The following is a 24249-nucleotide window of genomic DNA, read 5'->3' on the forward strand; positions in this document are numbered from 1 at the left end:
ATTTGTAATCACTAATCACTATGTTTATAATATATTATTTAAAATGATTGTCTTACAATTTTAATTAATACTTATATAAAAATTAAATTAATATAAAAGGTAATGAGCATGGAAGAATATGATATGACAAGTATTGAACACGAGGCGTTATTGTTAGTCGTTGTATCAACTTTTGGAAATGGCGATCCTCCGGAAAATGGACAGGTAAGTTTAAGTTAATTTAGTTTAAATAAAACATTTCTATCTTGTACATTTGTACATCTTTATTAATTTAAAATAAATATTGATTACTCAACAGTTAACACATATAATTTTTGACTGGTTAGTTACAAGAGATTTTTAAAACAATTGTATAATATATGCGATTTTTAAAATAACCTGACTATACTTGACTTAAATATTATTTTGTCAATATTATTTTTATTTTTATTTTTATTTTTTTAACACAGGTGTATGAATAGAGCTGTAATTACATTCAAGATAAAATATTTAGATAGAGAGATGTAGGCTTGATAAATTTACGCATTTAATCGGTTAAAATAATTTACATAATTAACAACTGTTTCAGTAGTGAGGTATACGAGTATGTTTTATTATTCTAGCTAAGCTCTATTATTTGTTAATTTAAATAATCGAGTAACTAGACCTTGTTTCTTTTAAAAAATCAAAAATATTTCTAGACTTGCTTAAAACACCAATGTCAGGTATATGATAAATCAAAAAAATAAATATTTTTACTCGTACAGATACAGGTATAGAATAATATTATAGAATATATTAATATTTGGAATCTAATAAAATATAATATTTTTTTAATACAGCAGAGAATAATACTATTGTTTATTGATAGAGATTAGACTTAATAGAACCATTTCAATAATTTTTACTGAAAGTTTACTATTTTGATTAATTTGGTCATCTATATCAATATGTTTTGTGCAGATTGAATGTTACTTGTTAAGAATTAATGAAAAATATTTTTAAAACTTATTGTTTAGCTGTACTGCTTGATGTTATTCGATTTTTAAAGCAAATATGAAGTAACTTTATTTTGTTGATTCCGTAAAAGTTACGTTAATATAAACAAAAAGAAAAACACTGCAGAAATCTTACTTTTATTTTTTTAACATAACTGAAACTTATTCAAAAAAAATGAAAATTCAACTTTGCAATAAGAAAAATATTTGGTTTTGAGTTTATATTATTCATTACAGGAATTCGCACAACAATTGCATTCAATGAAAATGGAACACGAAGGCACTAATTCTAATAAATCGCTTGCCGTTAAATCATCACCTCTCAGGTACTGACTCTTGGCACATCCAAATGCGGTTAGACGACGAAAAGTAATCACCAATATTAAAATATTTATTTTTAATATTTATTTTTAGCTCCGCGTCATTTATAAAGGCAAATAGTCTTTCAGAATGTCATCACTTAAGTGAACTAAATGATTTTTCTAACAAAGATTCGACAGATGTTGATAACTTCGGACCACTTGGAAACGTCAGGTATAATATTAAAATTAAATAAATAAAAACTATCACATCAAATAAAAAATAATAATTTTGAGTTTAAATACAAAAAAGCGTGTTAATAGTTATTAAATCCCTAATTTATGTACAATTAAATATTAATCAAAACAAATTTTAAATATAATTTTTCGTTTTTAATATATCGTAAAAATACTAATTTATCGGAATTTATCCACTACACAAACATAAATTATACATGAAACAAAATAATGTATTTGTTGATTTATACTTAGAGCGAAATAATGATAAATTTATAAAAATAATGGAACTCAAGTATCTATATAGGTACAAATAATAACTCGTAAACATATAAAATATTCAAAAAATATCTACTAAATATTTCATTGAATAATTTAACATTAGATTCATTTTAATTTTCACAGAAAATAAACTATAATATATGTACATTTATAATTATATAAATAATTTTACACTGCCAGTAATAATAAGTTAATAATCAAAACGTTAAGTTAATATTAATTAAGTTTAATAAGTCGTTATTTATTTTTTTTTTGTAAATAAATTTTAATTTAATAAATTACTTTGTAACACATTATAACATGTTAAATTCAGAAAATTGTATAAATAAGTATTAAAATCGAACAAAATTTTTTATGAACTATTCATTTATAATAATTAAAAGTATAATTATAGTCAGATTTAATTTCACATAAACATGACGATCTCTTAAAGATACCAGATAGGTAGTCGATAATCGGAATTAAAGACAAATATACAAACATTTCTTTAAACGAATAAATTCAGACGCACAGACATTTTTTCCAAAAACATTTGATAAAACGATTAGCTACTTAAAAACATATTGAGATACTTCATGAATGAAAGCTTTGATCACTTACATAGTTTTATATTTTAAACAAATACTAATTTACAACATTTTCCTTAACATAAAATAAAAATATAATATATACCAATAAAATAAATAAATTTATTTAATGGTATATATTATATTTTTCTTGCAAATTTGAAAGTCAAATTTTAATTTTTAAATAAATAAATTATTTTTATCCATCTATTTTTGATTAACGAAATTATAAAAATATATATAAGTCAATTTAACTTTACTTACTTTTCTTATATTAGCTTGATATATTAAGATCAAAAAATTCGTTAACTTGGCCATCCTGGGAATTTTAAAATTTTCTATATATAAATTACTATTATTTTAAGATCAATGGTATAATTTTGAGACAACATTTACAGAAACATCAAATGTTCAGTTAAATATTTATCGAGGTAGTAAAACAGTAATAACGCTATACTCATAAATTAGAATGAACTAAGATAAAAAAAAAAAAACACTAACACTTACACACACACACTAAAATGTTATTGACTAACGATAAGATTTAGTAATCCATTTAAAAAAACCTCAAAACCTTTTAAACGTATCTTACTTAATATCTTATCTACAGTGTAAATTTAGTAGGTTGGTAAATGATTAAAATCTTTTATTTTTGAAATTTGAGAAAGACATAACAAAAAAACTAAATTATAGTTAATATAAAACATAAAACAAGAGTTGACATATTTTAAAAAATATTCAAACAAAAAATATTATGTAAATAAAAAATACAGAAAATATCTATTTCACATACTAATGGAAAATAATCATGCTCAATAAAAAAATTCTTACTAATTAAGTATCAGTAAATTATATTTATAAACTTAAAGTACACAAAAAAAACATTTTCATATATTATAGTACATAGTAAAAAGTACATATACCTACAATTATATACATAGCTATTTTAAAATATGCCTTATAGTGTATGTATAATGTATATATAGTGAATTAATGTTCTTGTTTTTTTTATCTATTTTACATTTTAGGTTTAGTATTTAACTCGAAATGTATTATGAATTCATAATGTTTTATATATTTACGTTTTATCAATAGTTTTGGTTCTTTTTATATTTATTAATTTATATATTCGAAATCTTTCAACTATACTGACTGAAAATTGTTTTTCTTACGTTCTTGTTTAAAATAATCAAACATTAAATATTAATTCAAAATATTGAACTCTGAAAAAATATATTTAATTTTTTTATAAAACATTTTTCTTATTGAAGTTTAAAATTTAGATACTCTGTAACGGCGGAGTTAACATCGTGTAAGAGCATAAATATGATAAAATAAATAATTATTAAAAAATAAAACTATTTTTTTAATTTTATATTATTTATATACTGAAAAACATTAAAAAAATAAATGTTTATATTATGATCAAACTTTAAAAAAAAATAATATTTACTCGTTACAGATTTGCAGTTTTTGGATTGGGATCGAGTGCGTATCCAAACTTTTGTGCTTTTGGTTCGTATGTTGACAATCTTCTAGGCGAGCTTGGTGGGGAACGACTAATCAAACTCAATAAAGGCGACGAAATGTGTGGTCAAGAGCAAGCTTTTAAAAAATGGGCTACTGATGTTTTTCATGTGAGCAGACTTAAAACAATGTTGACATCAAAAGTATTTATTTTATATTTCCAATTTATCGCTTTTCGACGGAAGAGCTTTTGTATTCAGTTCAAACGTGTATGGTATATCTTTGTTATGTAAAACTTACAGTGATTTTTTTTTTTTTTTTTTGAATAAATATAATCAAAAATATTTAATGAGAAACCAACGATTAATCGAAAAAAAAACCATAAGACTATACTCTTATCTGAAAATCCACTGCAATATCGTCAGTTTATTTTAAATCGGCTTTTATAATGTTAAATGATGTTTTGTTTAGCTTCTGTGTTCCGTTTCGGGGGCCAGCCTTGCAACTAACACTGTTTACATTATTTAAAAATATAAATGACTAACATGTTACACACTATTAGGTGGCGTGTGAAACTTTCTGTTTGGACATGGACGAATCTCTCAGCGAAGCGTCACAAGTACTTCATAACGAAAAGCTGTCCGCATCTACAGTTCGATTCGTGAATAGCTCTGAACCGGACAATCTACATTCCGGTACGCACAAGACACATTAATTATAATTATTATTATTATTACTATTAACGATTTACACAAGTATACGGTTTATATAATTTATTTGTTCTAGCGTACTCACACTATCACAACAAAAAAGTCTGGACATGCCGACTCTCTAACAAACAGAACTTGATAAGCAACAGTGGAGATGGCAAGAGTGATCGCGTGACATTATGGCTTGAGATTGACGTGGACGATTGGGCAAAATCGGAGAAGATAATGTATCGACCCGGTGATCACGTGGGTATGTTCGCGACCAACCGAGATGAACTAGTGTCTGGTATTATTCCGTATTTGCAATGCGATCAAGATCCCGACGAACCGATGGAACTTCAAATGCTCAAAGAAAAACATACATCTACAGGTAATACTTTCAAAAAATATTCACTTTTACATTTTATATGCCTAAGCATACTTCATGTTGTTCATACATGTTTTATAAAACATATAATTATGCAACTTGTATTGTAGATTTATTTTTATATTTTACCAAGAATTATAATACGTATCTTTATAAATATGTACAAAATGAATAAAGTTAAATCCGTCTTTACGCGTATGTACATATCATTTACTTCAGAATAGTAATTTTATACAAATCACGAAACAGTAATAATAATGTATTGGAAAAAATTTTTCCGATACTTTTTTTGGCATTTAAATATTTAAATTTTTGAAAACTTGAATTCGAAATAATTAAACGTTTTGTTCGACACGAAATCCATTTATAAAGTTAATTTATTCATGGAACTGGATTATTTTCTGAATTGTCTTCATTCTGAAATAAATAAAATGTAAAATAAAAACAACTTTCTGACGTGCATAGACATGAATTGGATATTCAATTTCTAATAGGCGCTATTACTAGAAAAACTCATAAACTTGCACTACAAAACTCGTGCCGCCGATGACAGTCAACTACAGAATCTAAGCCCCACATAATAGACCATATTCTAAAATAAGTTTCACAATTGGAATTTATGGCTTTAGAAAAGTAGAAAACTTTAAATCACCAACCATCCACTTATAACAAACCCAACGTTATGAGAGCCCTTGAACATAGTTTAGCTTTTTTTTATTCTTAATGAATTACATTACTAAACAGTAAATTTATATATAAATTTACTAGAACATATACATAATTCTAAACTTATATTAGAATAAATTTCCATTTATAGATTAACTAAATCGTATTTAAAATATACAATAATGTGTATATTGTATACGAGATATAGATTTACATATTTATTTTTTTTCTTATGATCATTGACGTTATTGATTATTTAAGGTGTGTCAAAGAATTGGTCACCTCACGAGAAGATACCAAGATGCTCTTTGCGAACATTATTGACACGATTCTTAGACATCACTACACCGCCTACACCAAATATGTTACAATTTTTTGCTTCGTGTGCTACTGATCCCACAGATAAAAAAAATCTCCTAGCATTAGCTACAGTAAGACAAAATCACATTGTTTTAAGTTACTTTTTTAAATTTTTACTTTCCACGTGTTATAGGACAGTGCCGCTTACGAAGATTGGCGTCATTGGAATTTACCCAATCTTCTAGAAATTTTCCAAGAGTTTCCTTCTATTAAACCACCAGCTGCTTTATTAGTCGCACAGCTTACACCATTACAACCAAGATTTTACAGTATTTCTTCGTCAAGTTTATTACATCCACACAAAGTACATCTCACTGTCGCAGTAGTGACATATAAGACTAAAGGTAATTTTGTTAAAAATTTAACACTGCATTAAAATATAACAAAACGCGTATATTGAGGATAGGTATTTATTATTTATTTATTCATTTTCTTGTGTTATATTATTTTAATTTTATCTTAAATTTTATGGATAAATCATATTTGAACTATAAAATACATATGAAAAAATAGATTGGCCCTAATTTAAACTTCATATTATGACACATAGATAAAAAAATATTATTAAATTTATGAAAAAAAAAAAAAATACCTATAAATAATTGAAATAGAAAAATTGTTTTTAATGTACAAATTATTATTATTATTGTTATTATTTGTATTAAGGTGGAAAAGGCTTATTACACTATGGCGTATGTTCCAATTACTTACTGGATGCTAACATAGATGACACGATGTACATGTTTATTAGAAGGTAATAATAATAATCGTTACTGAAATCGACGTGATATTATCATGTCAGTATTGACGATGAGTGACACAGATAAAAACAAATCCTGTGTGCGCTACTGATGGCAACAGCACGTAGTGCTTACCTAATATATTGTTACAACGTCTATAACTGTTTCTTTTTTAATTCATATAGCGCACCAAATTTCCATTTGCCCGAAGACGTAACAAAGCCATTAATACTCGTAGGTCCCGGCACAGGTATCGCCCCGTTCCGAGCATTTTGGCAACACAGATATGCGCAGAAGAAAAGCGGCATTGGTAAATACGACACGTTTTCGTGATACCTATTATATTATAACCTATAAATTATTATAATAACATTAAAACTTCCATTATACAAGTATTTTTGACTCATCCTTTGTCCGCCGCAGATACCAAAATGGGCAGAACCATGTTGTTCTTCGGATGCCAAAACAAATCGATGGATCTCTACAAAACGGACAAGATAGAAATGATAAAAGAAGGCGTATTGGACAAAACTTACTTGGCACTATCCAGGGAGCCGTCGATTCCAAAGGTAGGTTTATATTTGAATATTGACATTATATTTATATTAAAACATACAAGCCAAACTCATCGTCGAAAAAACATATACTTTTACGCGAAAATCCAGAATACTATATAAACTCAATTCTGTAACAGCATTCCAAACTCAAACCTATGAACGTTTATTGAAATATTTAATGAATAATATATATTTATTTTAATCGTAATCGATATGCAATTTAATAAATTAAGCTTGTTTTAAATTAATATAATGCAAGTGCTAAATAAAATAAAATAAAAATATTATATTTTTGCAAAACAAACAACTTATACGTCCTGTTTGAAATCTAAAATCCTCACATTAATAAATTTGATTATTTATTTCAGTAAAATACTTTAAAAAAAAAAACTTAAATATCTTTAAAAATGATTGAACGGGAAAATGTATTCACCTTACCTACTATCTCAAATTCCTTTTAATATTTCTTTCACGCATTACCCGACAACGTGTTATTTTTAATCTACCAACTTTTTCAACTATGATTTAAATAAACCACTTGATCGTTGTATGTATATCACCTATTCTGACCCTCTCCTTTTCTATTTCAAATAATAATTAAATTTTTCGATAAAGATTATTTTATACCTTAATAACATTTGTATTATATTAGTAAAAATAAAATAACTGTTGAATATATTTTATTTAAATGTGAATCCGATTTTATGGCTATGAATCAACTCGAAACGGCGCCAAACCATAATGTATTATGTTATTTTTATCGCTCGTATACAATACTTGTGATGAATTCAACGATGGTTAAAATATGACTAAATTTTTATTCCAACAGACTTACGTACAGGATTTGATGCAGAATGAAGCGAAAATTATTTACGAATTAATAGCCGTGGAAAGGGGACACTTTTACGTGTGTGGTGATTGTAAAATGGCTGAGAACGTGTACCAGACCCTCAAGTCGATAATTCAAGAGCAGACCGGCATGAATTCGACACAGTCCGATAACTTCATGTTGGGATTACGGGTACGCTCATACGGAATTTATGGTGATCGGGGGCGAAAAGTCAGGAACGATATTTTTATTTATTTTAAGCATGATTTTACAAAACATATTATAACGATATCTACAGTATTACAGAATAATATGGAATTCATTTTATTTCATATTTTAAACGTTACATTAATCATATTCAACCTATCGGAGATTAAACCCACTATAACAATTCCCGAGACTCAATTCCAAAAATATTTTATGGAAAGTAATAATATTATAACTATTTTTTTTAAAAACATGTATAAATTAAAAATTTGATGATTTTGTTTTCTTCTATTTTTAATGCCTACAATTTTTTTTTTTTTTTTTACTTTAGTCCAACTCGTTTTATCCCGGAAATAAAACATTTTATTTTATTAAAAGTATTCAATGTAAATTATAAGTTAAACGTGTATTTTTCTAACCTACGGCATATTTAATTATTATTAATTATTATTCTTTAAATTTTAACAGTTTATAGCCACTTGGCTTAAACGATGAGGAAAATGTGTTGCAATATCTTTAACGACTTAACATATTATTTAAATTAATTGCACATTTATAATATTTAAAATGAAGGAACTGAAAAAATGTTTTAAATATAAATGGGTTAAAAGATTTATTTAAATTTGTTTGCATGTTAAAATATACATTAAATTTTTAAAAAAATTCAGCAAGTCCCATAAATTATATTAAATCGCCGCTTATGGTTAGATTATCGCACGGTGAGTAGTAAATATCATAGTTCATAATGAATCATATCACGGTTATTCGCCGTGTATTATCATAGCTAATACTTTACGTTTTCAAAACAATGATTTTACGCACAGCCATATGTTTCCAGACAAATTGCATGAAATTATTGTAAGCGCGATATAATAATGAAATATAAGGATTTTTTTCCCCTAGATGGATTTTAAAAACTCAAAGCCACCCCTGACTAACCCATTTAACATAACTCTAAGTCCTTTACAAATCGAAATTTCAGCGCGTCTCCGACGTCCTCAGGAAATGAAAGTCTAGAAAGATAGGCACACGTCACTGATTTACGTTACGTTGCACCTTATATATCATAATAATATAATACAAACCCGTCGTGGACTACACACACACGCATATATATATATATATTATACATATAAATATTATATCGTATCCGCCTTTATCGGTAAAAACGCACATCACATTATTACTTTATATTGTACACCTCTACACGGTTACGTGTCACTAAACGGTTTATCGGAATAACATGACGACTTCGATCTCGGATTGCGATCTAAACAAAATTTATACATACTATAAATATCATAAACTTATGAGTACCTATTGCATTGACGTCATATCTGCGATACATATAGGTAATTGTTGTGCGTTATACTCTATTATGTAAAGTGCATACTTGATTTTCGATTTTCGACATTTACGGTGGCGTTAGACGACCTGAGGTACGCGCGTTAGAAAAGGATAAAATTAATCGGCAATATTTTTGTCGAAACGTCTCTCAGAATTTCAAATAACATTATTACGCGTTTACATATTTTGACGAAAATTGTATGGGATGTTTGAATTATTTGACGGTTGTAGTCGTTAGGGCACTCGGGGTTGCAATTTCCACCTGCACCCAAACCATATATTGTATATATATATATATATTATATATATTGCTGTAGCGTATTGTTATTTATTACTTATAAATATGTATTACACAGGACGACAATCGTTATCACGAAGACATATTCGGCATCACGCTGAGGACGGCCGAGGTGCACAACAGTTCAAGGCTGTCCGCTCGAATCCGAATGGCGTCCGAAACGCTTCCATAACGTTCAATTTGGCCTACAATAGGCAACATGTTAGCTAAGTCGATAGCTACGATACAAGAATTTAGAGACAAAAAATTGTAATTATATTACCCTTTAAGTATACGTGCCTACTTAATAATACGTATGTAGACACGAGTGTATAAATATATTTATTTTTTTCGAATCATTTCAAATGTACAATAATGTGACGATAATAATATTATGACATGCTTATCCCCCTTCTATACACACCTACACACCAAGTCTTCGACATACACTATCACCGTACTGTAACCCACCCGCATATCTCGTGTAGCGTGTACCTACGTTCATTATGTATTATACAATATGCTATACCCACTCACCGAAAACATAAAAGCAAAAACGTCTTTGTCCATTAATAATTATTGGATGCTTCTAAAATGTGAATAAAAACATTTCTGTTGTTTTGTTTTAATGATTTCGTGTTTTCTTTCTGGCGATATTCATACGCACTACCCACATTTGCGTTTTAAAATATGCAACGTTTAAAACGATCTCACGTATGGGTTTGGGTGTGTATAATTAATGAATACGCGCACGTTTCCGTTTTGTTTCAATTTCAGTTGATCAAAAAATCACATTAAACATAATTTATTGATGTATTAATACGAGGCGAGTAAAAACGATTTTTAGAACGTCGTAGTCGGACATAATATTGTTATTTTATTAATGAGTTCAATTTTAATTAATTCATCAACATTTGTAATTAGGACAATATTATACATATAATTGTACATATAATAACCATATGTAGGTAACTATATATATAATTGTAACTTAACCAATATGCAATTTAAATAATGTTAGTTATGTAGTTAGTAATAATATTTAAACGTACTTGGTAAACGTATTATAGCTTAATAATTTAAGTCAGCGGTTCTCAACTTTTTTCAATTCCAGAACAAATTAGAAATGTTCATACACCACATGAAACTAATATATAATGTTTAATATTAACAATAGACAATTAATAGTTCTAATTTGTTTCTTCAAAGTAGAATACCATTTATCAGCTCTCAGCGTACTCCCTATATTGAGAACAACTAATCTTATTATTAAATAGTTTAAATAAAGTAATATTATAATCATGGAATTCATTTTGAATTTTTTTTGTAAATTATCTTCTTGTGTATAAAATACTTATAAATATATTCTTTTATGTTACCAAAAGTATTTACATTTATATCTTTTACTGTATTTAATTAAACAACAATACATGGTTTATATTATTATTATCTTATAATCACTTTAACACGTCAATTTATTCCATTTTTTTTTTTTTTTTATAACATTTTATAGCTCTATACATATTACATATATTTCAAATTAATTATTATAATAATATACCCTTATTATCTTTGTTATTTTTTATTATAATGGGTGTACTTGAACTTGAATATTTTTATCGTTTATTGATTAATAATTTTTAAAAAAAATCATTCCTATTGCTATTAATTATAATTATTGTATGTAAATATTGTATTTTTTTTTTTTTTTTTTTTTGATTTAATTATATAATATTATATAGGTATTATATACCTAGATTATATTCTAGGCGTACGCAATTGTTTAAATTACATCTAAATATTGTTGTTCAGTTAATTAATCATATTAAAATTTATCTACTCATTATTTTCCTTGAAACATAATTAGATAATTTAAACTAATATAAATCAATTTGTTAATTCTAAAAGTTATACAAATATGTCTTATGAATGTATGCATTTTTATTTTATTGTAATGACTAGGCTTGGAAGTTATAGGAGCTACAGACAAAATATGCACGAAAATTATTTTAAATGTGCCTGAAAAAAATATTAAATATATAAAAAAATTATTCAAAATTCTAAAAAAAAACATTTTTTTTTTTTTTAATTAAAAAATAATTTTAAATGTAAAATTTATACAATTCACGAGTAAACAATAAATTAAGTTAAATCTGTAACTTATCAACAATAAGATAATATTTTAGCATACGTGTTATCATGGTACCTATAGATTGAACGCACATCGCACCTTAAATTAATATTCAACTCCGAAAATTACAATAAATATCTATATAAAATAATACTGAGTTTAATATTCAATATTATTTATACATGATTAAGAAAAAAAATCAAGTTTTTTAAAAATATACTAAATATACGTATAAAATCAATAAAGCATGCATTTTTTTCTAAAATTAACAAAATATGCAACATATACATTTTCAATTTTTAAACTTATCATCATTGTTCAGATTTTTAACTCGGTAGGTATACTATAAATCGAGAGCATATAGAATAATATGCAATTCCTACAGCTTCCCAGCCCTGGCAATGACTATTGATATTCCTATTCATATAAATATTTTGCCAAAAATATTTTAACTCAATGCTTACATTCTATAAAATAATGTAAATAGGTTCATAGTATAAAGTATTAATACATTATTTAAAATAATCGGTCTAAATATTTTATAATAATTATCAGGTACAAATAAATAAAAATAAAAAATTGATTTCGTCAAAAACTGGTGTTACGTAAATATTCACATTTCCCGCTGTTATTTTTATTATTTTTAACTGTTGAAAAATAACTTGATTTTTTTTACTTTTAATAACTAAAGTACCTATAATAGATCGAATTTGTCACCAAAAACTATCATCAATACAAAAGATTAAAGCAAATCATCTGCTCCTAAACATCACACACACATCATTGTAAAACACTAAAACAAATACATATCTTTTCCCACTCTAAAGAACCAGCTAAAACCAAACAAATTACTATATAATTATACAACTAGCGCAAAACACATTTATCTCTCTGAATATATTTGTAATGCATACAATCGGAGCATAAAATAAATAACGTTTTACTGCTCGATCTTTCACTCGTTTAACTTCCAATTCTCATATAATCTAAGATATCCATCAGAAAAATTCAATTAATTTATGAAGGCATCATCAGACTAATGTAAATAGTGTGATCTCATGATATTTAGATATGGGATTCTGCCAAATCTAAGATCAATTCAGGCATTTCAGTCGATCTTCAGAAAATTATCTCTAGCACGTAATTCACAAAAAATAATTATCTCTACGATAACATAAAAATTCTAACACTCTCTCAATTAACCAAATTATATCACATCATTTTTCATTCAAAGTTAACCGATCACATTTATCCGCTAACAAATCGGCTTTGTGTTTAAAATAACCTAGCTTAGAGATCTTTTAACGTAATATGTCGTATATCATATTATGTTGTGTATAGATTTTAATTATATTTTTGAAAAATAATATTAACAATTATAAATTTTCATAGTTGAATATTAAAGCATTTATATTGTTCTATAAGATGAAGACAGACACAGAAAAAAATACACTCATTAGTCATCATTAGGATTCAGAACTTAATGTACTTAAAAAGTAGGTACTAAATATACGTACACTTTTGCACTTATAATAATACAAATGTGCTTTAAAAGTATAGACTTTTTTTTTCTACTCACAATTTTCATGAATACAAATATTTTATCAACATGTATTTTTATATTTTATAACATGACGTACTAAATATTTATTAACAAAAATGGAAAATTTTATGTCAACTAGGGATTTTAAAAACACGATATCATAATACCCAGTGAAAACCTCAAAATAAATATACATTTTAAAGTATTTTTTTTTTTTTTTTTTATCAAATTTTCAACTTGTATTTAAAACATATCATTAATCATCAAGTATGCTCTAAAAAAATGGTGAGATTAAAAAATATATTCTTAAAAACTAAAAAATCTCTAAATATGAAAAAATATGGTATAACACTACATAGATACTACTACAACTACTACTTTATATTATAAACTTTCAATATTTTTTTCGTGGTAACATGAAATGAATTTCAAATCTACTTAGCAATAAATCGAGTAACCTCCCCCCCCCCCCCCCTGAAAAAAAAATACGAAAATGCAATAACTGGAAACCGTAATCATCATTGCAGAACCAATACATTCATCATTCCGTTCAAAATCTAAAAGAGTAACAATGTTTTCAAACAACAGCTTCTACATTCTGCAGTAGATTTAATACCTTAAATGCCATACATTGAAAAGTAAAGTAAAAATAAGAATAAGAGCTAAACTCAAACTGCAAGATAATTCCAACAAACTGATTAACAAGTTAGCATCTCTCACTCTTCCCGACAACCCAATCAGACACCTCAAAAGGAAATGGTGCCGCGATTTAATAACTTAAAGATTATGTTCAAGTAATTTTACGAAGTGTCACAAATGTGTAATTCCCTCTTCGTGTATATAAACTCATTTTACTGTATTTTAGTTATAAATATAACTTATTATACATATTGTATAGATTCTAATTTCTTAAAAATAAAGCCATTAAAAAAAAATAAAAAAAAAATAGCTAAACTGTACATTTTAGAACAAATCAAAAAATTATAATAAACAATATTACGCATGATTAAAATTATACAACTTGATTTTTAACATTATTCATGAGAATCAATTTAATATCATTAGATATAATTATTATTTATTAGGTGCTTATACATATAGGTAGATATTTGATTGAATTTTAGGAGGGCTTAAATCTTTCTTTGCATTGTTGCAAAATAATATATATAATATTTTAAAAAATGTTCAATAACTTTGAGGGGAGAGCTAAGCCATCCAAGCACCCCCCCCCCCCCAATCTCTCGTCCTGTGTACTAATAAGTTAGAATGACAAAGGGGTACTCCGCAAAATATTGATTCATTTAATCCACTAATCAACATTTTAAATATTTATAACTAATATAACGATAATACTATTTTATATAAATTATTATTTTTATTTTTACTATTTAATAAAAATTATATTTCATTCAAAATTTGATTGTTTTTATGTATCGAAATATTATGAAAAATTCTGTTTCGGAATATTAATGTATGTTTTCATATATTTTTTTCTAAAAATAGAAAAAAATTAACTTGCAATGACATCAAAATATAAAGAAAAAAAAAGTTAAACTTTTCGAAATAATAAGTGAATAGACTTATATTTGATACATAGATTGCAGTATTATACCACGCCTTAAAATGTTATATGTAATTAAGTACTCGTACAATAACGATTTTATTTCCAAAAGTTCGTCGTTGGAATGTGATATTAAATTATTACAAACATCATATATATTGCCAAGTTAACATAATATACCTATCAACTATACATTCTACTTTTCTACATGTAATTTAAAAGTTACAATTCTCAGAAGTCAATGGTACCTCAGTAGTTCTAACAACAATAAAGTGTTACTTTCTTTCATATATGTACGGGCAAAGTGTACAATTTAGGTATTTTCTACAAGGGTGCAACACGATTGCGAACGTTTTACCTTTTTTATAACACGATTGCAAACGAATGTCACTTATCAAAAAATTTGTTTTTTAGCCGAAAAACGAACGATTGCGAACGTTTTTATAAACTACGTTGCCAATTTTATAATTTTGTTCGGGAATTCAATTATTTATTTATTTATTTATTTTTAATAAAAACAACTGTTTGATATTAATAATACAATTTTACATTATAGCTACGTTACAAACTAAAATAAAATTAAATTAAATATATGAATAGTGTTTAAAATGTTGAATAATTAAAATAACTTCAGAGAATAAATATTAATAATACTGTTACATAATTTATAAACTAAAAAAAAAATAATAGTATTTAAAATGTTTTTCTAAATTTTTTTCTTTTTTCTTAATTAGAGTTTCCAGTTTTTTGTAAATACAAAATTAGATCCTTGTGGATTTTATAAATTATAATCATAATTTTTTAATGTTGATTCAATTTTAGATTGATATTTTTTGGCCATAGGGTTATGTAAATTGTTTTGATAGCGTAATTGCAGAAAATCCTTATACCTACTATTTAACTATTTTAAAAATTTGTAATTGACTAACACTTAATCTGGCAACACCGCACAATTAAAGGTAAGTTAAAACGTTCGCAATCGTGTTACGGGAAAAGGTCCGTTCGCGAACCTACAATGCCCGGGCATTATAAAAATGGCCTTTGTATATTGAACAATATAGATAATATAATATTTATTAGTAAATTATTGTCAAAATATATTTATATTATTAGAAAATATAATAATTTTATTTTTATTTTTATATCGCTTATTTTCGCATGTACTGCTTCCTAGACATTTTTTTTTTTAACATGGTAAAAAATGAATTATTTAAACTTTTTTTCTTGACATTTTGACAAATCATATTAATCTGAATTAAACTTTACCATATTTTAATCATAAGTCAGTTGACCTACACTACACAAATGATTCGTGGTTAGTGGTTACTAAAAAATTAATTTTACGAGAATTACCTGGGTTAATTTTAACCCGCATAGGTAAAAGGTCTTATCGATCACGGTTTTATACGATAAACCATGAAGATTAGAGATAATCTCATGCGATAAACATTACAATCATAATAATATGTAGACTTTCCCACTTAAGGAAACCGATAAGAACAAAAGAAAAAACACACTAGCTAATCCCTATCTACAAATAATAATCAGTGCTTAATCTGGCTAATATTTCGAAAATAGTTTACTAATATTATATTATCTTTATTGCCCAATATACGAAGGCCATTTTACATTATGTCCGGGCATTGTAGAAAATACCCAAATTGTATACTTTGCCGTTATATATAACAAGATTGACTCGTTGTCTTTCTGAAATTCGACACAATCGCATTTCTTGTTACAAAATCGCTTAATACTTTCAAAAGTTTAAGAATAGGTATGTGTGTCAAAGATAAATACTTTTGACTTTTACATACTACAATTATTTTTATAATAGGATTATTTATATAATAATTAAAAATGTTATTACTTACAATAATTTAAACTACAAAATTCAAAATTCGATTTGTATATGTTTAAGTGGATAGGTACACCAAAAAATAGTAATAACAATTTTTTCTGAAAAATTTAATGGTTTTTAGAATGAGTGTTACGAGTATATTTAATGTAAAAATGTATCACCCGCTACTATATTATCAATAGTTGAAATGTATGCAATATTTTACATTGCAAAATGATACATCGAACGTATCAAATTAATTTAAAAAATGTTAAGCAAATTTAATAATTGTTCTTTTTCATTGAATTAAAATTTATGACCAACCAAAAGTGTGGAGTGTATTTATCAGGTAGAAAAACCGTGTATAGTTTTGTTTAATTCTAACATTTCTTGTTCAAATTAATCTAAATAATATTAATTATTAAGTTATTTTTGAATTTATAATTACTAAACTGACAGCACTAATGACTGTTCAAAATAAATAATATTTATGTTATACTGGAACCTGTACCTTCACAAAACAAATGAGTATTGATATTAAAATAATGACTAAGGATAATGATTATAAATGTATAGATGATTGAATTTTTAAAAATAATACATTGTATAACCTTTATAGACAGAAAAACATGTATATAACATTTATTAAATTGTATTCCATAGAAATTAAATAATATCACACACGTCATAGATAGGTATACTATAACTACAATAATAATGTTACATTGATGTGTAAAAGTTGATGAGTATTGAAAAAATCATCAAACAACATTTTTTATAAGATACAGTAGTTTATTAATCAGACATTAGAAATAAACCATTAATAATATATTTAATTAAAAATAATTATTTAAAGATTCAATATTTATCAATTATAAAATATAAAAAAATATTTTGACGTGAAAATATTATAAATCAATAATACTCATGTTTACAATAGATAGAATAAAATATCAAACCTAATAATGTTCCCAATAATCAAATTTGTGGTCATTAACAACTACCAAACAAATATAATTATTTCTATGAAATGGAATAATATCAATCAGTAACGCAACTAGGAGACATGTTGTGACCCTTACCCAAAAATGAGTCCTTAGCCCATCATACAAAAACTGACCAATGACCCCATCACCCATCCACCATTGACCAATTATTAACCACATGTACTCTAACTTCACCATGCCGCTTCGATGTTTATACAATAGGCGCACAGCAATTAGTTTTATATCTATGATGACCACTGATTGGAAATAGTCACTAGATTCATCCCAGTCATAGACTAGTTTTCAAGGTGTAGACTATAGTTGCATCACTGACTAACACTTGTTAAAAATGAAAACAAATATCTATTTGTACAATAAAAATAAAAAATGGAAAGTTTATGATTTTAACTAAATACATAATAAAATGGTTTATAATATTTCCAAAAACAAATGTTTATTTAAAGATTATAATAGTTTTATAGTTAAATAATAAATATATAAACACTTCACTTGTTGATTTATAAATTATTAAAACCGTTCTGATAAATAAAGCAATTAAACGAAAAATTTACAAATATATAAAATGATGATGCTGCAAAATGGATTAACTGTTAGATTAATGCAGTTAAATCATATTGAAAGTTAACTTAAAGTATTACATTTATGTTGATTGTAATTTTATTAAAAATTATAGAACTTTAAAAAATCATATGTTTGAGACGACATTTATTGTTTAGATTTTGAATGGAACCATATTATGTTTAAAATAATATTTTAAGCAGAGTCTTGTTTGATGATTCATAAATATATAAAAACTTCAGTAAAATCAGTCATTAATACTTCTAAGAGTAGAAAATGAAAAATATTCTTTTTCTATATTTATTAAGGAATTCAATATAAATAAAATAATATTTTCAAACATGATTTTAGATATTTTTTTATTTATCAAGTCTAAATGGTTTATGCAATATTGCAAATAAAAAAAGTATACACCTACACAGTTTTTATAACTTAAAATTGAATCATAATAAGACACTATTTCTGCTTTAAATCCCATACAGTTTCAATGTTCTGTCCATACTTGTAGAAGCAATAAATTGAGAATGTTTTCCAAATCTAATTCCTGTAGCCAATGCTGTGTGATCATTAAACACTTTTAATTCTTGCCATTGCTTACACATATAAACACTGTAAATAAAATTTAAAGTAATATGTGTACAATTTATTTCAATAGCTGTATATTTTACTATTTTTACTCACCGGACATCAGTTCCTGCAACACCAAGATATGTTCCACTTTGATCAAAACATAAATCTTTGATTTCATACCCTTCATCCATGACAAGAGTTTTAAAATTTTTTAATTTACGCAAATCCCAAAGTTTTATACAACAATCGTCTGCTGAAGTAGCAAGATAATAACCATTTTCAGAAAATGATATGGCCGTAATTGGTCCAGAATGTCCTGTAAAAAAAAATAATCAAAATAATTTCATAAACTTAGAAAAAGGCTTTGAAATATGCATTGGAAATTTAAAATGTAACTAAATAAAAAAAAAAAGTTTAATTTTTACCAGAGAAGGTTGCCACATTTGATTGTTCCTTCAAATCCCAAATCACAACATTTGAATCTGAAGTACCAGTTCCAAAAATAAGTCCATCTGGATGAAATTGTCCAGTAGTTAAAGTATTGTTTGACGTTTGACTTGAAACCTGTATTAGACACAAAATTTAAAATAATCGGTATATTCATTATGTTTATAGTTAAATTTATAATAATTTATAATTTACTTTGGTTAATAGCTTTCCTGTGCGGATATCAGAGAATGCCCAATTCTGATCAACAGATGTTGACAAAACATAATCCCCAGTTGGATGCAATGATACTCCAGTTACTGAACCTTCATGAGCTCTAATTATTTGAGATAAAGGATTAGAAGCACCAACATTCCATACTCGAATTGTTGTATCAGGTGATCCAGTTATCACAACATCCTTACAAACAATGTTATTTCATATTGTTAATATAAAATTAACATTTTTCATTTGAATTATCATAACCAGTTTCATTGAGTTTACAAAAAATAAAGTAATTTATTAATTTTAGTTTTTACCTCATTAGGATGATAAATGACTCGTGTGACTTTCTTAGTATGACCCTTCAGAACAGCTATGATTTGCTCAGTATCTTTATTAAATACTGTAGCATTTTTATCATTTCCTCCAGTCAAAATTTTACTAGTATCTTCACTGTGTATATCTAAAGACAATATTCCTGGTACACTAGCACTATGAAGACCCTATAAAGTATAAAGTAAAATAACAACAATTACCTAAATATTTAAATTAAATAAACTTTTGAAATTTATAAGTTTATTACTAATATTACTTACTGGATGGGATGCCAAAGTTTTAAATGCTTTTAATGATTCTTGGTCTATTAAGTCTTCTGGAACTGTACGTCCTCGTTTCTTTCTCTCTTGTGTTAAGACAGTAGCCTTCTCTTGTAGTTTCTTAATAATTTCATCAGTAATACCTGCTTCTTCGGTTGGTTGATTTGGCACTCCAGCAGCTTCCATAGCAATTGCCTTTAATAAGAACAAACAAGAAATATTAAAAAAATATATAAGCAATAGAAACAAATTTATATAGCACTATTACACATACTGGTTGTGGTATTGTAGTAGGTCCAGCATTTGCAGATGAATCTCCAGCAGAAATCCCGGCTTGAGGTTTGAGTGTAGCCAAAGCTTCACGAGCAGCTGTCACTTCCTTAGTCAAACGACCTATTACACGACATGCAGCGTCATGCTGATACAAAGCATGACTCAACTCTTGTCTAGCAGTTTGCAACTGTTGTCTTTGCGTAAACGCATGTAACATTACAGCATCCCATTCATCTTGGAGCATTTTCAATATAGCAGGAATACTAGTGCCAGTTACAGGTTTAGGTTTAACAATAGAAGCAGCTAAAATTTAAAATAAATAAATAAAATAATATTCAAACTAATTATTATATACCTATTTGACTAAATAAAACATTTTTCTTTTATCCTAATATGTTATTGTTTTAATTTAAAAAAATAGTTAAACCTAGATAAAATAAAACCTTATCAATACAGACTAAAATATTCAAAAAAAAATTAAAAATTATAAAATGAATAAAATCTTATGACATTATTTAACAAATATAGAATTTATTATATTATATTCATTACTTACAATAATAAATTTTGTGTTTAATAATAAAATTCATACTTCACAAGCATACATAAATAATATTTGTATTCTATGAAAATTGTACTTAAGTGTTTATTTATGCCAAAATTGTTAATTTAAAACTTAATGATAACATTGTTAAAAATTAATTAATTTTATGAAACATTTAACTAGTTAAGTAAAAGTATAACATAATACTAATCACCACCAGCCATAAAGAACTAATTATCTACTAACAGAGTAAAAGTCAGTGCTTTTCATATTTTAGCCTGAATTGCACCTTAATGTTTTAGAATTACTAGTTACTATAAATATAATTTAAAGTTTTTTTAAAGGCTATAAATTAAATATTTTGTTTCCATTACTTAGTCTATAACATATTCTTAGTTTTTTTTTATTATTATTATTTAATTTATTTAGGTAGTAATCTAGTTATAACAAAATTAATAAATAAAATAATTTAATAATTTAAAAAAAAAAACAACAGTTAACATAATGAATAAATAACATTACCTATTACTATTTAATGTATAAATAACAGGATTAAGTCCATTATATAATTGTTTAAAGGAATTTTAAGATAAAATTGAAATTTTATATTATATAAAAAATTTAAATACCTAATAATTAGGTAAAATCTATGATAAAAATTTTACTTAATTTAAACTTACTTTTAATATCTACTAACTGTTCAAGAGTTAATTCTTCACCATTTATCGGATCAGTATTATTTTCTTTGATGTATTTTTCTATAAGACGTCTTTCAAAAATTGAACCGGATACTGGTGATACCACAGGATGCTCCGGTACTTCATTAGAAACTGAAAATTAACAAAATTCATAAATAAACTATACTCTTTAAGTTATTTGTTCATGAATAGGTTTTTAACCTTTTAGTTAGTGTGCTATAAGATGAATAGTCATATATTCTTAACTTTACAATTGTTCTAATAGATACTGATAATCATAGATAATTCAATTATTAAAACATTTAATATAAGAAAGTAGTAAGTTTAATAGAAATTAAATACAATTTAAATTATAAAGAATTTATGCTAATAAGAAGTATAAAAATTATAATAATTTAATGTTATCTTTTTTAAAGGCATCAAAAATATTAAGTTTTTGGAATTGCAATTAAATAATATTTAATATTTAAAAGTAACGCAAACCAAAGTTGAAGCCGAGAAAACAACCGCAATCTAATTCAAATATCAAGGAATAAAATGGTACCTATTAACATTTTACAATTATTTCGTTAAAATTCGTATTAATTTAATATAATTATAAGTAATTACGTAAAAATTAAGGTATTATTAACTTACTAGCACAAACTAACGACATGTTGAGTTATTAACACAAATGACTTGACCACAGCTTTAAAATATAAATAATTGGCCTAACGCTTTCGAAACTACAATAAACGATAAACGCATTTAATAATTGAACAAAACTAACAAAACATTTATACAAAAAAATTAAAAGAATACGGTTGTACCGGTACGCATTACCAATTTTTTTAACGAAAAACAATTATAATAATAATAAGACATAAGTAAACATTAAACAATCCGCAATCGAGTACTTGGTGCCGGTTCGCAGAGCTAAAAGAGGCAAATTCTCAACCCCGAACTTCCAAAATCTGAATTATAGTATATACGAACATTACGAACAGTACCAACTATATGTCAATATTGCTACAAACCACAACATAACCTCAAAGTATAAAAACCGGTACAATCACTGTTAGCCATCGATGACGAAACGTATGACATCGGTGACCATTGGAGATAACAGATAACTGATAAGACAATTTGTTTTAATATTCATCGTCACTGACATTGGGACACTGCACATCATTAAATGTATTATAAAACAACCATAAAAAATGATTGGAAAACTATTACTTGTTACTTGTTAGTCATAATCAACTGCATAATATGCATAATTCATATTAAATTCCATAGTCATAGGAACGTTAATGTTGAGTAGTTTTATGCAACAGTTACAGGGCAATGTTTACAAAACATCTTGTTAGATAATATACTTTTATTGATAATAATACAAATTAAAAAATGCACTGTTTATGATAATTAAAATGATACACCTTTAATGACCACGATAAAATGTTTAATAAAAAATAATAATTATGTAATCAAATAATATTTAAATCATTTTCTGTAATCACTAACCAATTGCAACCCAATGCAAACAAAACGATCGTTTTTCGTGGTTCAACAATTTCTTGTAACTATGTTGAGGACTTTTTTTAAAACGAGAATTTTGCAAAATCCTTAAAGTGCACATTTTGAAACGAAAATACTTTTAAAATTTCAAGTCTGCTATTATAGGTTAATCTATACGTTAATTCTCCGTCGGTCAAAACCAATCCGCTTCCAACATGATTTATAATATATATATGTATATATCGCTTAGAATGCTTAAATAGGTACCTAATGTATCATTCCATCGATAGATTAATTTATCCAACTTAGAATGAAAAAATTTAAAAAGCAATGCTTAATGAAACATATTTAATAAAGAAAATTACAGCTAAAAGTTAGAAATATTGTACCCAAGTAAATATTCTTTCTAAATAGGTACCAATACATTTCTTAGAAAAAGACAAAAATACAAATAAACAATCGAACATAGTAGGATTCTGTTTAATTACAATTATTTTAGATAGGCTTATTAATCTAGTTTTAAACAAAGTTTATAGGAACAAAGTATTCATAACAGTAATATTTAGATTGTGTTTTGTGAATAGTTACTTGTGAGTTGGGAATAATATATTTTTGCGTTATAAATAGGTTAAAAAAAAATGAAGTTTCAAAAATATAGGTACATAATTATATAATGTAGGTAGACATATTATGTGTTTAAAAAATATAATTTAGATAAATATTTCGTACAACGTAAATTTATACTAAAAGATTATGATATATGAATTAATATTTAAATGTGTTTTGTGTATAATATATATTATGTACTGGAAAAAATAAAACTAAGAACTAAAAAAACCATATTGTATATTATTATAGAACCTAAAAAATAGGTACTTTATTTATAATTAACAAAAAT

At 25.7% G+C, this 24249-nt stretch overlaps 2 protein-coding genes across 5 annotated transcripts in view; one reads left to right on the forward strand and one right to left on the reverse strand.

Moving 5' to 3' along the window:
- The window catches only part of LOC112602529 (nitric oxide synthase, salivary gland), a 75813-nt gene extending 65066 nt beyond the window's left edge, over positions 1-10747 (forward strand). For 2 of the 4 annotated variants that reach the window (XM_025350642.1, XM_025350641.1), the window contains 13 exons: positions 100-204; positions 1215-1303; positions 1392-1511; positions 3824-4031; positions 4391-4523; positions 4615-4908; positions 5833-6002; positions 6065-6275; positions 6598-6685; positions 6857-6981; positions 7095-7240; positions 8058-8249; positions 9968-10081. In XM_025350642.1, the coding sequence (XP_025206427.1) occupies positions 100-204; positions 1215-1303; positions 1392-1511; positions 3824-4031; positions 4391-4523; positions 4615-4908; positions 5833-6002; positions 6065-6275; positions 6598-6685; positions 6857-6981; positions 7095-7240; positions 8058-8249; positions 9968-10081 (1995 nt within the window). Of the gene's footprint in view, positions 1-99; positions 205-1214; positions 1304-1391; positions 1512-3823; positions 4032-4390; positions 4524-4614; positions 4909-5832; positions 6003-6064; positions 6276-6597; positions 6686-6856; positions 6982-7094; positions 7241-8057; positions 8250-9967 lie in introns of all 4 variants that reach the window. The other 2 variants (XM_025350645.1, XM_025350644.1) reach the window with 2 other exon arrangements.
- An 8110-nt stretch (positions 10748-18857) lies between these two features.
- LOC112602716 (pre-mRNA-processing factor 19) lies at positions 18858-22839 on the reverse strand. Its single transcript, XM_025350950.1, has 10 exons — positions 22677-22839; positions 22491-22579; positions 21837-21986; positions 20614-20915; positions 20340-20534; positions 20061-20246; positions 19738-19941; positions 19521-19659; positions 19207-19411; positions 18858-19134 (listed from the first exon to the last, which is right to left on the reverse strand). The coding sequence occupies exons 2-10, from the start codon at positions 22507-22509 to the stop codon at positions 18993-18995; spliced, it is 1542 nt and encodes a 513-aa protein (XP_025206735.1). The 5' UTR covers positions 22510-22579; positions 22677-22839; the 3' UTR covers positions 18858-18992.
- Between the last annotated feature and the right edge of the window lie 1410 nt (positions 22840-24249).

This window comes from Melanaphis sacchari, unplaced genomic scaffold (assembly GCF_002803265.2).
Source record: "Melanaphis sacchari strain LSU unplaced genomic scaffold, SCAv2.0 Contig8_pilon_pilon, whole genome shotgun sequence".
In the NCBI taxonomy this organism is placed as follows: domain Eukaryota; kingdom Metazoa; phylum Arthropoda; class Insecta; order Hemiptera; family Aphididae; genus Melanaphis; species Melanaphis sacchari.